Below are 13,995 nucleotides of genomic sequence, written 5' to 3'. Positions count from 1 at the left end.
ATTATCCACTGCAGAACAGGCACCCTGTTTGTGAAAATGAATCTGTGCCAAAGTCCAGGATATAAAATACAGGAAAGAACAGATGCTCTTGGTTCAAGCAGGGTTGGCAGGTTGGGACCTGGAGCCCTGCCACTTCTCCATATGAAGATAAGACTAGATCTGCGGGGCTCAGAAAGATGGAGCTCAAACACTCTGATAAGTGAAGTAAGCACATTGAAGGGCAATACATTCACTGTGATATCAATTATATTTTAAAAGACCACATGAAAATGATTTATACATTTTCTACTAGTAGATATATGTGTGCTAGTATCAAGGGCAGGAAAAATCCACACCAATCTAACAGATTATGTCTGAAAAGGGGCGAGGGGCAGGGCTGCCATGTATAGTTGCATAGGTTGGGTACTGAACAAAGGCACCACATAGGTGAGGACACTTGCCCAATGTAGATCATCGAATTATAGATTTACCAAAACTTTCTAGTAGGTGGCGGTAAAATACCCTGAGGAGGTGGGGCACAGGTGCCTTTTACTATTTCACACTAAGGTACCATACAGGCTATTGGCAGCTGCAGTGGAGTAGACCAGGACGATGGTGAAATAAAATGTCAAAGGGGCCTGCATTTGCACTGTTCTCATTATGGCATCACATGGACTGGGTTCTAAGCCAGGTTCCACTGCTTACTGGCTTGTGGACCTTGAGCTAGGTACTTCCCTTTTCCAGCCTTGTTTTCCCCATTATCAAATGAGGTGGCACTTACCTTGCCAGGTTGCTAAGAGATCAGGCCCAGCCCTCCGTCCTCAGCAGTCCCCACCCCCATCTGCCCCTCATAGAAAGCTTGATGGAGTCACCCATCCGTCCAGTGCCCTCCCTGGGCAGACAGGGAACCTGAGGCCAAGAGGGGCGGGGCCTGCCTGGGTTCCAGGGTGGGTTGGTGTAAGTGGGTGGGAGGAGAGCGCGTGTGTGTGTGGGGGGGTGATTATTGAGGGCAGGTGGGGGACCTGGATGGGCAGTGACTCAGTGGCCCCACCTTCCTACAGCCTGGACGGCGTGCCCTTCCTCATGCATGATGCCACTCTGCGGCGTACCACCAACGTGGAGGACAAGTTCCCAGAGCTCGCCCACAGGCCCGCCTCCATGCTCAACTGGACTGTCCTGCAGAGGCTCAATGCTGGCCAGTGGTTCCTGAAGGTCTGGCTGCACCTGCCCCAGTCCTAGGCATGGAAAGCAGGGGCGGGGACCCCATGGAGTAGAGGGCCGGGGCGGCCATCAGCTCAGGTGACCCCCACTGCCCGAGCTTCCCTCGCAGCCAGGCTGGCTAGCAGCCTCCTGGGACTCCTGCCACTGTAGCCCTCATAGCATGGTTGTCACTGCTTGTGCTGGCTCGGTGTCCCCTACCAGAAAAAGTTGATGGTGACAATAGTCCACAGTTAAAATTGTTAGCTCTGTAAAACTCTAAAGGGAGGTTGGTTCTCTGGTCTGAGATGCTATTAATACTAAAGGAGAAATGTGCTGGGAGCTGGGCTATGTTCCAAGCAAATGATTCTTTTGGAAAGCAGGGTGTGGGGTAGAGAGGTTAGGGTTGGGGTGTCCTAGAGCCCCACAGGGCCGCAGCCATCAAGCAGCCTGACATGCACACACACTGGCAGCTCGGGGGTCTCCACGCTTAGTAGCCAGGAAGGCACATGGAGGCCCCCAAAGGGTTGGTGAGGCAGCCACGTGTGTCCTTGTCTCTGCCAGACGGACCCCTTCTGGACGGCCAGCTCCCTGTCACCCTCCGACCACAGGGAGGTCCAGAACCAGTCCATCTGCAGCCTCGTGGAGCTCCTGGAGTTGGCCAAGGGCAATGCCACGCTGCTGCTCAGCCTGCGTGACCCTCCGCGGGAGCACCCCTTCCATGGCACCTTCCTGAATGTCACCCTGGAGGCCTTGCTGCGCTCAGGCTTCCCCCAGCACCAGGTGAGGCCTGGCCCTGCCTGGGAGCCCAGACCTGGCTGGAGCAGGACACCAGCGGAGACTCATTGGGTCCCCTCTCCAGACCTCAGAGTCCACATTTGGAAAATGGGGGTAGCATGCCCCTCCCCTCCCTGGCGGGGTCATCGTGGGGACAGGAGGGGAACAAGCAAGTCCTTTAAAACATACAAAGGGCAGGAGCAGGTCCAGGTTCTCCCAAACAGTTATTTCCGTGAAGCATTGCCCACATTCTTGTTGTGTAATATTTGCAGATTAGAGGAATTCCATGCCAACATGTGACGCACACTAGATGCTGGTGGCCACGTGCAGAGTAACTGACGTTTGGGTCATCAGTCTTGACATGACAGGGGTCTAGAGGGGAAGCTCCCTGGCTTGTTGCCAAAGCAGTTCACAGGTGTGGCTGGGACCACGTCCCCTGGGGGGATGACTGTTACATGTAAGCTCTCACCGTGTGCCAGATCCCATCTCTTAAACCTTCCAGCTACTCTGAGGAGGGGTAGACACACTACCCCCATTTTACAGATGGGAAACCTGAGACTGCCCCATCTCTGCCTGCAGGTCATGTGGCTCCCTAGCAGGCAGAGGCCCTTTGTGCGGAAGGTGGCTCCTGGCTTCCAGCAGACGTCAGGCTCCAAGGAGGCAGTGACCAGCCTGCACAAAGGCCACATCCAGTGGCTGAACCTGCGCTACACTCAGGTGTCCCGCCAGGAGCTCAGGTGCCCATCCCACCTGCCCCTGTTCACCCAGAGGAGGCAGGACTGAGTTCCTCCATTCCTGTCTCATACACACACACACACACACACACACGTGGGCTGAGGGGTAGACACACAGCAGCTCCTGGGTCAGAGCAGAGGTCCAGAGCGTCAGGCAGACCTGGGTTTGTTTCTGAGCTTGGCCTTCTGGGAGTGAGTGGAGAATCCTTCCTCTGGGGACAGTTGTGAGGCTGCATTAGGTTGTGAAGGGGCCCTGCTTTGCCGGCTTCCCCACTGGGCCAGAGGCCCAGAGCTGCATGGCACCCAGCCTGCGCTTCACAGGGACTACGCATCCTGGAACCTGAGTGTGAACCTCTACACGGTCAACGCGCCGTGGCTCTTCTCCCTGATGTGGTGCGCGGGCGTCCCATCCGTCACCTCTGACAACTCCCACGCCCTGTCCCAGGTGCCTAACCCCCTCTGGATCATGGTGAGTTGGAGGATTGTTGGGGGCCAACGTGCACCTGGGGGGAGCACCCAGGCCCCGGGGGGGGGCAGGCTCCACACTTTGGGCTCTCTGGTGAGGTCTCAGGGGACAGTGCTGGGAGGGGTACAGGCTTGAGGCACGAGGAGAATTTTCATGGCCTCCGGGGTCTGCATTGGGGTGCTGGGAGGTGGGAGGAACCTGGGCCCAACCCACAGGGAGAAAAATGTCACTTAAGACCCCTAGAGAATTAGTGCCCAACTACTTGGGTCTTTTGGTTTGGGGTGTTATTATATTTTGTTTTAAAGGAAGGGAAGGCATTAGAAAAAGGGTAACAGGACAAGAATGGAGAACATTAAAAATGTCCTGAGATTACAGCGAATGGAACCAGTTTTCAGTTGCTTGACGGAGCGCTTGCAGACAGGCCTGACTGCCAGTTCCAGCTCGGCCACTGGGGCCATTGGGGAGCCCTTGGCTTCCTCTCTGCGCTCCCACTGCCGCCCTCGGAGGCTGTGCAGGCAGGTGGAGGGTCTCGTTACCGCTAAGACAGGGTCAGTAAATCAGATCCAGGTTATGCAGGGGCCAGTCCATCCACCTGCCCACTGTCCTTAAAAACCTCCAAAGGCTCAGCTCAGAATGAGATTCAGTAACACTGACTGTGGCAGCAGCAGCGATGAGCACACTGGATTGGGGGTCACAGAAGTTGACCAACAGCAGGAAGTGCCCCTGCCCCACCTGTCCTCCAGTTACCTGAGGTCCAGGTTTCCCTCCTGGCACCCTCTCCACTCACCCTGGAAGGGAGGCACCCACGCTCCCCACCCTGCAGTGATACACGTACTCTTACACCCACATGGAGACACACACACACTCACACCTGCTATCATGTTGCACCCTCGATTCATCTATTTGTCTTTCATTATTTTGTTTTATTTTTAAAGTTTTTTTTAAGTGTGCTTTTCCAGGACCCATCAGCTCCAAGTCAAGTAGTTGTTTCATCTAGTTGTGAAGGGCGCAGCTCACAGGGGCCCATGTGGGGATCGAGCCGGCGACCTTGTTGTTAAGAGCACTGCGCTCTAACCAACTGCGCTAACCAGCCGCCCTTTGTCTTCCGTTATTCACCTCTTGCTTTGAGCCCCCTTAAGCACACAGACGCTCCAGCCTTAACACAAACCACCTCCACCCCGCACACCACACAGACCTCTTTGCTCGAGTCCGTGTGCTCGTGCACACAACACCCCCAGGCCCACAGCACCCACCCCTCCAGGTCTTGCCCTGCCCCACCCCAATGTGACAGGTCCTGCCCTTGGGCCCTCAGTCCGCAGTCTGGTGTGGACCGGCCATGACTAGAGGCTGGCCTCGGGCCATCTGTCCACAGCCCCCGGACGAGTACTGTCTCATGTGGGTCACCGCCGACCTGATTTCCTTCTCGTTCATCGTCGGCATCTTCGTGCTCCAGAAGTGAGTAGGCTCTGACCACATTCCATAGCCTTCCCTGCCCCCAGACAGGCCCACCTCCCACCCCAGCCGGGTGACCCTCCTCCTGAGCCCTGGGCCAGGAGAAGGCCTGACCAGATGACCTGTGCGGGGGAGAAGGAGGACGCCCCTCCTCAGTGCCCGCCCCCCCCTCCCCCGCCACCCTCTCAGCCAGAGCTGGGTGGCTTCTGGAATGAGCACCCAACTGGGAGCCCAGAGCCAGCCTCTGCTGTGAGTTGCTGTGTGGACTCTGACGCATTTCGGCGGCTCCTCTCTGGTTTGTCTCCTCCCCTGGTATCCAAGGCCTGGGTTCCCCCCAGCACTCAGGACAGCAGCTGGGATGGTGCTTGCAGTGGGGAGGGGGCGGTGGCCCAGGGGAGGGCTGAGGGCCGGGCTGGGGTCCCAACCAGCCATGAACCAATGGGAAGGGGTTTTATTCTTGACTGCCGTTCTCGGCCCCTTACCTCTCTGACCCGGCGCATGTCCCTCCTCTCTCCCCACCCCCCTCTGCTGCACTGGCACCTCACAGCTATCACTTGATCAGGTAATTCTGGTGTGGTCCCCCTCCTCCTGTTCCTTTTCCTCCCTCTTCCTTGCCGCCCCTTTCTCCAGTTCCTCTGAAAACCTGCACCAAGCGCTGTGCCTGGGTCAGACTCCCTCTCCATCACCCTCCCGGACACCTCCGTCCCTCCCCAGCCCTCCTCCCTCCGCCTCCCTTCTTTTCCCATCTCTCCTCGTGTACCCCTCTGCTCTCTGTTCCTCCTGCTGTTTCTGCATATGGGGAACCAGTGTTTCCTTGCAGGTTGTTGACCTGGCCTCTCTCTGTTCCAAAGGGTCTTCCTCTGGGGAGGGGCTCTTCCTGGACACCCCACGTCCCTGTCACTTGCAGGACCATCACCACTGCCCAGCACGCACCCTACCAAGTCCATTTCGCCTTTCCCGTCTGTCGCCTTCCCCACCTCTGGGTTTGCCGCTCCCATAGCTCACTCTCTGTTTATCTTTCTGTGTCTCTCTCATCTATTTTTCACGTTGTCTCTGACTCCCCCCACACACACACACACAGCCTCCCCCACTTTCCCTGGGGACGGTCTCACAGTGTCCTAGATGTGCCTGGCTGCAGAGACCCTCGCCTGCCCCTTCCCTCCTGGGGTTAATGTTAACTTCCAAGATGAGACCTAGGTCTCAGAGGTCCAAATGCCTTGGGACCTCTTGGGTCAGGGGGCTTCACTGACCTGCTTCCAGGAGAAATTCTGTGCTCCCTGGCTGTGGGACGAGCTCAGTGAAGGGGATTTACGCAATCCTCCCCCATTCTCAGTCGGCACACATCCACAGGTACTGTGCTGGGGCTGAGCAAGGAGTCAGGCCTTGGCACACAGGCCCGTATGCTGGGGAGGTGGCCATGATGGCCCAGGTGCTGGCACGGAAGTGCTAGGCCCGCTCAACATAGTCAAGGCGGGATCACTGTCTTCCTGGAGGTCGAGAGGCCTGATGGAGGGGGGGAGCCTGGGGGAAAGAGCACTTCCCTGTGGGCCTCATTCTTCCACTCATTCACTCAACAGGTATTTAGGGCCCCCCTCCCCCCACAAACAGGTATTGAGGTTGGCTGTCGGAGACACAGTGGTAAATAAGAGACTGGCTCACTGCCCACAAGGATACAGAGGGCACCAGCCCAGCCAGAGAGCAGGCCGCCTTCCCCTCTGCCTCCTGCTTTCCCCTTGTCCGTCTGCAGCATTCACCCACCCATCTGCCTGTCCATCTGTCCATTTCTGCTGTGCTGACCCCAACTGGAAACAAGTGATTTCTTGTGAAGTCTGGGCTCCCTCCATCCACCCCAGCAGGGCTCAGTGCCCTGGGGAGTTGGGTTCTTGTTTCCAAGCTGACCCCTCTTCTCTTGGTGGGGGTTGGGTTGGGAGGAGTCCAGTGAATCCTTCTGTCCAGGTCACAGGAAAAGTCTCCAGTTCAGGAGCCAGGGATTTGGGCTAGTTCAGAGGAACTACAACAGGAAAAATCGTGCCGGCTCTGCCTGGCTTCTGCATACCCTGTGCAGCCCCATCTCTCCGTCCACACCCCCACCCCCACTTGGGCCTGGCCCCTGCCTTGGCCATCAGAGGGATTAACGCGCCAGCTCATGCCTCCCATTAAGGAGCATGCACCCCACTCTTCTGGGGTTGTTTGAACAAAGTAGCAGCAGACCTCACCCCAAGTCTCTATAACACCCTTGCCTCTCAACCTGTGAAGACCAGCTCTGAGCCAGGCCCCTTGCCATCTCCCGTCACCTCCCTGCTTTCCTTCATGTCCTCTCTGGGACTTTCCCCTGGCTCTGCTCAGCCTGGTCATGATGATGGAGCCGTAGGGGACAGGAGCTGAGACTCCCCAAGATTGCGTACCCACGGCAGGTCACCAGTCATTCCTGCTAAGCCATCCCCCACCCCAGATTTATCCCCACCAAAGAGGATCAGGTACATAATTGGGGGCACCTGAGACAGAACTAACCAACCCCAAAATGTCTTCCTGGGCAAGGGGGCGCTGACCTCGGGTTCTGGACCTTAGAGGGAAGCAGAAGAACCCTGGCTGAGAGTCAGCAGCCTCTGCTCTGATTCAAGGCCCAGCTCTGCCCATCGGTGGGCCTCAGTTTTGCCATCTGCATAGTCAGACAAGAGTCCTGCTGGTCTCTCAGGCCAGACCCAGAGAGGCTGGAAGTGGGCAGGTTCCTGCTCCGGGGAAGGGTGGGGAAGGACCCAGTGCTCACAGGGCCATCTCTGCAGGTGGCGCCTGGGTGGCATACGAAGCTACAACCCTGAGCAGATCATGCTGAGCGCAGCCGTGCGCCGGGCCAGCCGGGACGTCAGCATCATGAAGGAGAAGCTCATCTTCTCAGGTACGCAGCCACACACAGGCCGAGGCTGGCACTGGGCTCAGCGCCCTGCGCTCACCCCACACGTGCACACACAGCACACACAGCACACACATGCAGGGACACGACACGGATATGCAGACATCCACACACATGGAGGCACTCCCTCCACGTACAGTCATCAACTCCAGATCCTGCAGCTCACTGGCAGCCCCCAGGGTGCTGGGCAGGGGGGGCGTGAGGGGAGCAGTCTGCTTTGAAGGCCCACCCCCCCTTTGCTTTGTTCACGCAGGGACCCCACATACGGATTTCACCCCTGTTGTTGCCAGCCCTAGTCTGATGGAGGAGGCAGCTAGATAAGCAAATACATGGAGAACTGGGTGTCCCTAGACGTTGAACAGATGGTGCTGAACCAGAATGGGGTACAAAGGAGGAGAGAGGGTCAGAGCTCCCTGGCACAATGAGGAAGGTTTTGGAACCCACTTTGCAAGGAGGTGACATAGCTGACATGGAAATGATGGATAGGAGAGGCGTGGGTGACGGGTGCAGAGGGAGGGAAGGGAATTCCAGGCAGGCAGCACATGTTCGGAGGTAGTGAGGGAACACTGCTTACAAGGGCACCAAGAACTAAATATCACTCCCTACAGCTTGTGGTGGGGGACGGGGGGCTCAGGCTTCGTTCTGACAGCAGGGAAGGGTCGTGGCAGACTTGTCTTCGGCCACATTGGCGGTAGGGCTATAACAAAGTACCCCAAAGTGGGTGGCTTAGACAGTAGTTTATTGTCTCCCAGTTCTGGAGGCTGGGAAGTCCACGACCAAGGTTGTCAGCAGGGCCGTGAGGAACGGATATGGTCAGTCCTTTCCCAGCCGTTCACACGGCGTTTTCCCAGAGTGTATCTCCGAAATTCAGGTGATAGATGTGGACATGGCAACAGAGGAGAAATTTCGAGTATTTAGGAGCCGATGCCCTTGCATTGCGATCCCAGCTCTATCCCTAACTAGCTGTGGGGACCAGAGTACACGGTCTCACCTACCTCGGCGTCGGACTCCTCGTCGGTAATGGGCTAGCACCGCATCACCGGGTACCCATGAGGTGCAGCCCATGCTGGGCCCACAGGTGCTTGGTAAACTCTGCACAAAAGAGAGCCCCATGCGGTGACCCGTTTTGTTGGGGCTGGCTCCAACGATCAAGGATAGTGTAACCATCTACTGTCACTCCTTCCTTCGCTTATTCCTCCAAGAGATGAATGCCAGGTACTGTTTTAGGTGCTTAGGGTACAGATTCTTGCCTGTGGGGCACTTACATTCCTCCTACCTTTGCTCGAAAACCCTCCTTCTCCAAGGAACCTTCCCTGTGCACCGAGGCTTGGTTGGAGTGCCTCCCCGAGTCCCATAGCCCTCTGGCCACACTGGGGAACTCCTGAAGGAGGGATGAGTCCCCAAGTCCCTGCACTGTGTGTGGCCCAGAGCAGTCGGGAGGGGCAGGTGGAAGAAATGGAAGGCAGGAGGCCACCCCCAGGCCGGGGCGGTTCTGCCCACCCAGAACCCCCTCTTACAGTCCCCAAGGCCACTCGCTCAGCTCCTTCTGAGTGGAGGCTCCGGGGAGTCAGCCACGATCTTCCCCCCAGGCTGATAGCTCCTCTCCAGGGCCCTTGAACGCCATTAAGCCACCCGCATCTCTTCAGGGTGCACTCAGCCCCCCGCAGCAGACCTTTCCTGAGCCTCTGCTATATGGCCAGTGCTATGCCAAGTACTGGGAACACACATGCCCAGACCTCACCCCCGTCCTTGAAGTGCTCCAGATGCTGGGGGCCACACACGGTGACAGTATAGGATGTGATGGGGCAGGGGAAACAGGTAGGGTCATCCCAGCCTGAGGGAAGTCGGGGGTGCTTTCAGGAGGCTTCAGGAACAGAGATGAGAGGAAGGAAGCCAGATTTTAAGACCAGGAGGTGTTGATCGGGAGGTCACTCCCAAGAGAGGGACCAGTATGCAAAGGCCCTGAGGAAAGGAAACACCTGGGTGCCACCCTCAGGAGGGTGCAGATGGGTTTCCGTGGCTAGAAGGTGGCGTGCGGGGAAGACTAGACACCCAGGACGGCCTTGGATACCAAGTTCAATACCAAACCTGAACGCAGTGGTTTCATCAGCCTCCAAGTACGTGAGTCATCGCGGTTCCCCTTCCCACGAATGACGCCAGCAGTCCCGGTCCACCCCTCTCCTGCCCCCGCTCACACTCTCCCTCCCTCTGGCCCAACAGAGATCAGCGACGGCATAGAGGTGTCCGATGAGCTCTCTGTATGTTCAGACAACAGTTACGACACGTATGCCAACAGCGCCACCACCCCTGTGGGCCCCCGAGGGACTGGCAGCCGTGCCAAGACGCTCATAGACCAGAGTGGCCGTTAGCTGAAGACCTGTCTTCGCAGGCTGTGCCTAAGACGGAGACCAGGAACCCGGAGAGGTGGCAGAAGTGTCTGGACTCGGGGTGCTCTGGGAGCTGGCTCCACAACCTCCTCGTGGGCTCCAGCCCTCGTCTACCATGGACTCTCCTGGAGGGGGCACTCCTCGCCCCCGAGCCCAGTCAGGCCAGGACTCCAGCCTCTCAGGTGCCCTTGCGGGCCTGGGGCTCCTTCTTCTGGAAAGTAGGGGCCCGGTCCTCCTCTGAGACCCTCCCTGGTCTGCAAGCTTTGATGGGTCGCTGGGCCATGCCATGCCCCTGTGTCAATGAAGGGTGTGGATACCCACGCATGACTGTCTTGTCCGTGCTGTGAGGAGGCAGCTGATTTCTCCGAGTTTCTCCTGCCTCAAGGGCCTGGGCTAGGCCTCTGCCTCCAGCAGCTCTGCTCTTCCGTCAGTGTCAAAGCACAAGGAGATTCAGCTCAGGAGGAAAGCCTGCTGAGACACTCCTCCCGACCAGCCTCCCAGCCCCCACTGCTGCTGGCCCTGCCCCAGGGGAAGGCCTGAGCCGTGGCCCCCAGGAGCAGCTGGAGGAGGCCAGAAGAACACGGCCAAGTGTCCAGCAGACCCCTGGGGCAGAGTGGCCCAGCAGATGCAGACTGACACAACCTCAGTTCTCACATCAGGGTCACCAGGGAAAAGTGTCCTGGGTTTGGTCATGGGTGGGCGTGTGGCCATGGAGGCCTACAGTGGAGGAAGCGTGAGGGGCCTTGGCCACAGTGATTAAAGCTGCCATCTTGACACGTCATCTCTGAATTGCCATTGGGAGGGTGGGAACAGAGCTTGCTAGGTTTAGGATTCAGACCCCATGATTTGACGAGACATTCTCAGAAATGAGCAGGAGGGTGGCAGGATGGGTGAGCCCCTCTCCCACCTCGCCAGGGCTCTGGGGGTTCCTTAATAGCCTGGTGTTGTGGACCAGTATCCCCACATTGTGCTGGGGGAGACGGTCTTGGAAGAGTAAAGTGACTATCCAAGGCCACATAGCTTAGAATAGGCAGAGCCAGCGTCCCACCCAGTCTCGCCCAGAGTGTGTGCATGCCATCCGTAACCAGCTGAGAATGGCATGGCAGATGGGGAGGGTTCCTGCGCCCAGTGCAGGGATGGGCAGTGGGACGAGGAGGTCCCCTCACAGCCACGTGAAGGCTTTCTGAGCCCCCTGGCCTACAGACAGACGGATAGGCCTTCAGCTGTGAGATGCCTTCCCCCCATGGCAGAGGTTTGGCTTGGACATCTCAATGATTTGGACCTGACTGAAGAGTGGCACAGTGGGGGACCTGGGCTGAAAACCCAAATACAGCCCCTGGAACCACAGATGTCCCTTCCTGTCGTTCAGTCCTTGGCCTCTGCCCTCCGTGAAGGAGGGCAGCAATGGAGTCAGTGCAGGTCTGTAATTCCCATCTTTGGCCTAAGAGTCTGTGTGATCTTGGGTGTGTCCTAAGAGGGGAGGCGGGGGTGGGGAACTCAACCCTAGCACCAGCCTGCATTAAATAAATGCAGTGCTTTCTGGGAGCCAAGGGATGTGTCTCTTTGCCAAACAGGGATTTGGCTTCTGGATAGAATTCTTGGGATCTGAGTGATTATGGCCCCTTCTTGGAGGAAAGGAAGAGAAACCTCCCCCCCCCCATATTAACCTCTAGTATTGTGACAGATTCATCCCTCCTTTCCCCCTACTGAGCATCGGCCAAGTGCTTCCTCTCCTGGGGCAGAGGTCAGCTCCCGCCTCTCCCTGGGCACAAGGGAATATGAGTGAAACCTGGAACAGCCAAGTCAGGGATGGGGTACACGGCCCTACCCAAAATGCCCCACAACCTCCTCTCCAGCCTTGGCAGGCACATTAGGAGAATGATTTGACCTTTCATGCCAGACGCTTCCTGTGCAGTCATCACCCCTGGCCAACATGGCCCTGGCTCCTGGTCAGACCTGGGCAAGTAGAGTTGAGTCTTCAGGAGGGGATAGAGGGAGTTGGGAGCTCTGAGTGGAAAGACCCTGCCCCTTGACCTGCAGGGTTACTGAGAACCCCACCTTGCCTACAAAGGACAGCCTGACTGCCCACTCACAGGGAAACAGGAGACGGGTCTCCTCCCCTGCCACCACACCCTGTAGACGCCTTCCTTCCTTCCTCCCTGGGACCTCAGCAGGTGAGCCCGCCTCCAGGCTGAGCCCACCCTCCACTGCCTCCAGGGCCTTACGTGAACTTTCAGCCCCTCCTTCCCAATTACAGAAACAAAGGTGCCCGAATCTAGAGTTCCAAGATGGTGGCAGCACAGGACGATGCTGAACTCACCCCTTCCCATGAACAAAGTCAAACATACACGTATACATAGAAAGCAATTACTCCTATGAGACAACTGAGGACTCCACAAACAGCATCTGAACAACAAACAGGAGAAAGATGGAATAGAGGCTAGGAAGCCGCAGGGCCCTGTGGGAGCTGCAGGAACTCTCCTGGCCAGAGGGACCTATGAGCACCATTGTTTGTGTCCCTGCCCACATCGATAGGGTGGCGGCTGTACTCAGGTGCTCTGGCCTCCTGCCAGGTCACGTCAGTGTGTTCCCAGACACATCACCCAAGCACATTTCGGCCCTGAACAAAGGAGCAAGCGCAACCAACAGGATGTTACTACACACACCTGGCCTCCCCACCTGGAACCACTCCTCTCAGTAGGCCAGTGTCTCCATGCCATAGACTCCCACTCGGCTCCTACCAGCCTGCCAAAACCACTGGTACATACAGCCTGCACAGAGGTCTCTACTACATAAGGCCACTTTTTCAAGAGTAAGAGAGTTATTTTGTTTAATTCATATAAACAAACAGAAGTCAAACAAAATGAAAAGAAAGAATATCCATGAAGGAACAAGAAAAATCCCCGGGGTGGGGGGTGGGGGGGACGAAGGAAATGGAGATGAGTAATTTGCCCAATAAAAATTCAAAGAAACAGTCATAAGGATGCTCACCAAACTTGAGAGTGGAATGGAGGAGTTTAGGGAGAACTATAGAAAGTATAATAAAGAACCAATCAGAGATAAAGAATATAATAATGGGAATGAAAAACACATTAGAAGGAATCAACAGCAGATTAGCTCATACAGAAGAACAGATCAGTGACCCAGAAGACAGACTAGTGGAAATCAATCAGAACAGCAAAAATAAAAGAATATTAAAAATGAGGAATAGTTTAAGGGACCTCTGGGATAACATTAAGTATTCAAACGTTCACATTACAGGGACCTCAGAAAGACAAGAGAGAAGGGACAGAAAGTTTATTTAAAGAAATACTGTGTTTCCCCCCAAAAAAGACCTACCCCAAAAATAAGCCCCAGTTAAGGTCTCAGACAGACGGACATATTCAGTACGTTATGACGATGTTCCAAAAAAAGATGACATGACTGTATATGAATAAATGTAGATTGTTGTACATGAAAAAATAAGACATCCCCTGAAAATAAGCCCTAATGGAGCAAAAATTAATATAAGACCTGGTCTTATTTTCAGGGAAACACAGTAATGACTGGAAACTTTCGTAACCTGGGAAAGATAACAGACATTCAGGTCCAGGAAATACAGAAAGTTCCAAACAAAATGAAACTAAAGAGACCCACACCAAAAAACATATTGCAATTAAAATGGCAAAAGTTAAACAGATACTCTTGAAAGAATCAAGAGAAAAATGAGTAACATACAAAGGAAACCACATAAGGCTATCAGCTGATTTCTCAGCAGCAACTTTATAGACCAGAAGGGAGTGGCAGGACATCTTTAAAATACTGAAAGAAAGGAACTAGCAACCTAGAATAATTTACCCAGCAAGGTTCTCATTCACAATTGAAAGATAGATAAAGAGTTTTCCAGACAAGCAAAAACTAAAGGAGCTCATCACCATTAAACCAGTTTTACAATAAATGTTAAAGGGTTTTCATTAAACAGAAAAGGAAAGGCCATAACCAGAAATAAGAAAATATTAGAAAGGGGAAAAGCTCACAGGTAAAACCAAATATTTAATACAGGAAATGAGACATTTAAAAAGCTACTACAAAGGTCAAAAGATGAAAAGTATC

General features: G+C 55.3%; 1 protein-coding gene across 13 annotated transcripts in view; it reads left to right on the top strand.

The window, feature by feature from the left end:
- GDPD5 (glycerophosphodiester phosphodiesterase domain containing 5) overlaps window positions 1–11,447 on the top strand; it is an 87,380-nt gene extending 75,933 nt beyond the window's left edge. For 8 of the 13 annotated variants that reach the window (XM_081063637.1, XM_081063635.1, XM_081063636.1 and 5 more), the window contains 7 exons: window positions 1,041–1,191; window positions 1,741–1,959; window positions 2,533–2,690; window positions 3,009–3,156; window positions 4,526–4,608; window positions 7,389–7,501; window positions 9,737–11,447. In XM_081063637.1, the coding sequence (XP_080919763.1) occupies window positions 1,041–1,191; window positions 1,741–1,959; window positions 2,533–2,690; window positions 3,009–3,156; window positions 4,526–4,608; window positions 7,389–7,501; window positions 9,737–9,885 (1,021 nt within the window). In that variant the 3' untranslated portion in view covers window positions 9,886–11,447. Of the gene's footprint in view, window positions 1–1,040; window positions 1,192–1,740; window positions 1,960–2,532; window positions 2,691–3,008; window positions 3,157–4,525; window positions 4,609–5,152; window positions 5,168–7,374; window positions 7,502–9,736 lie in introns of all 13 variants that reach the window. The other 5 variants (XM_081063628.1, XM_081063632.1, XM_081063634.1 and 2 more) reach the window with 2 other exon arrangements.
- Window positions 11,448–13,995: the final 2,548 nt, after the last annotated feature.

This window comes from Rhinolophus hipposideros, assembly GCF_964194185.1.
Source record: "Rhinolophus hipposideros genome assembly, chromosome: 10".
Taxonomy (NCBI): Eukaryota; Metazoa; Chordata; class Mammalia; order Chiroptera; family Rhinolophidae; genus Rhinolophus; species Rhinolophus hipposideros.
This window is presented reverse-complemented; position numbering and strand designations above follow the sequence as displayed.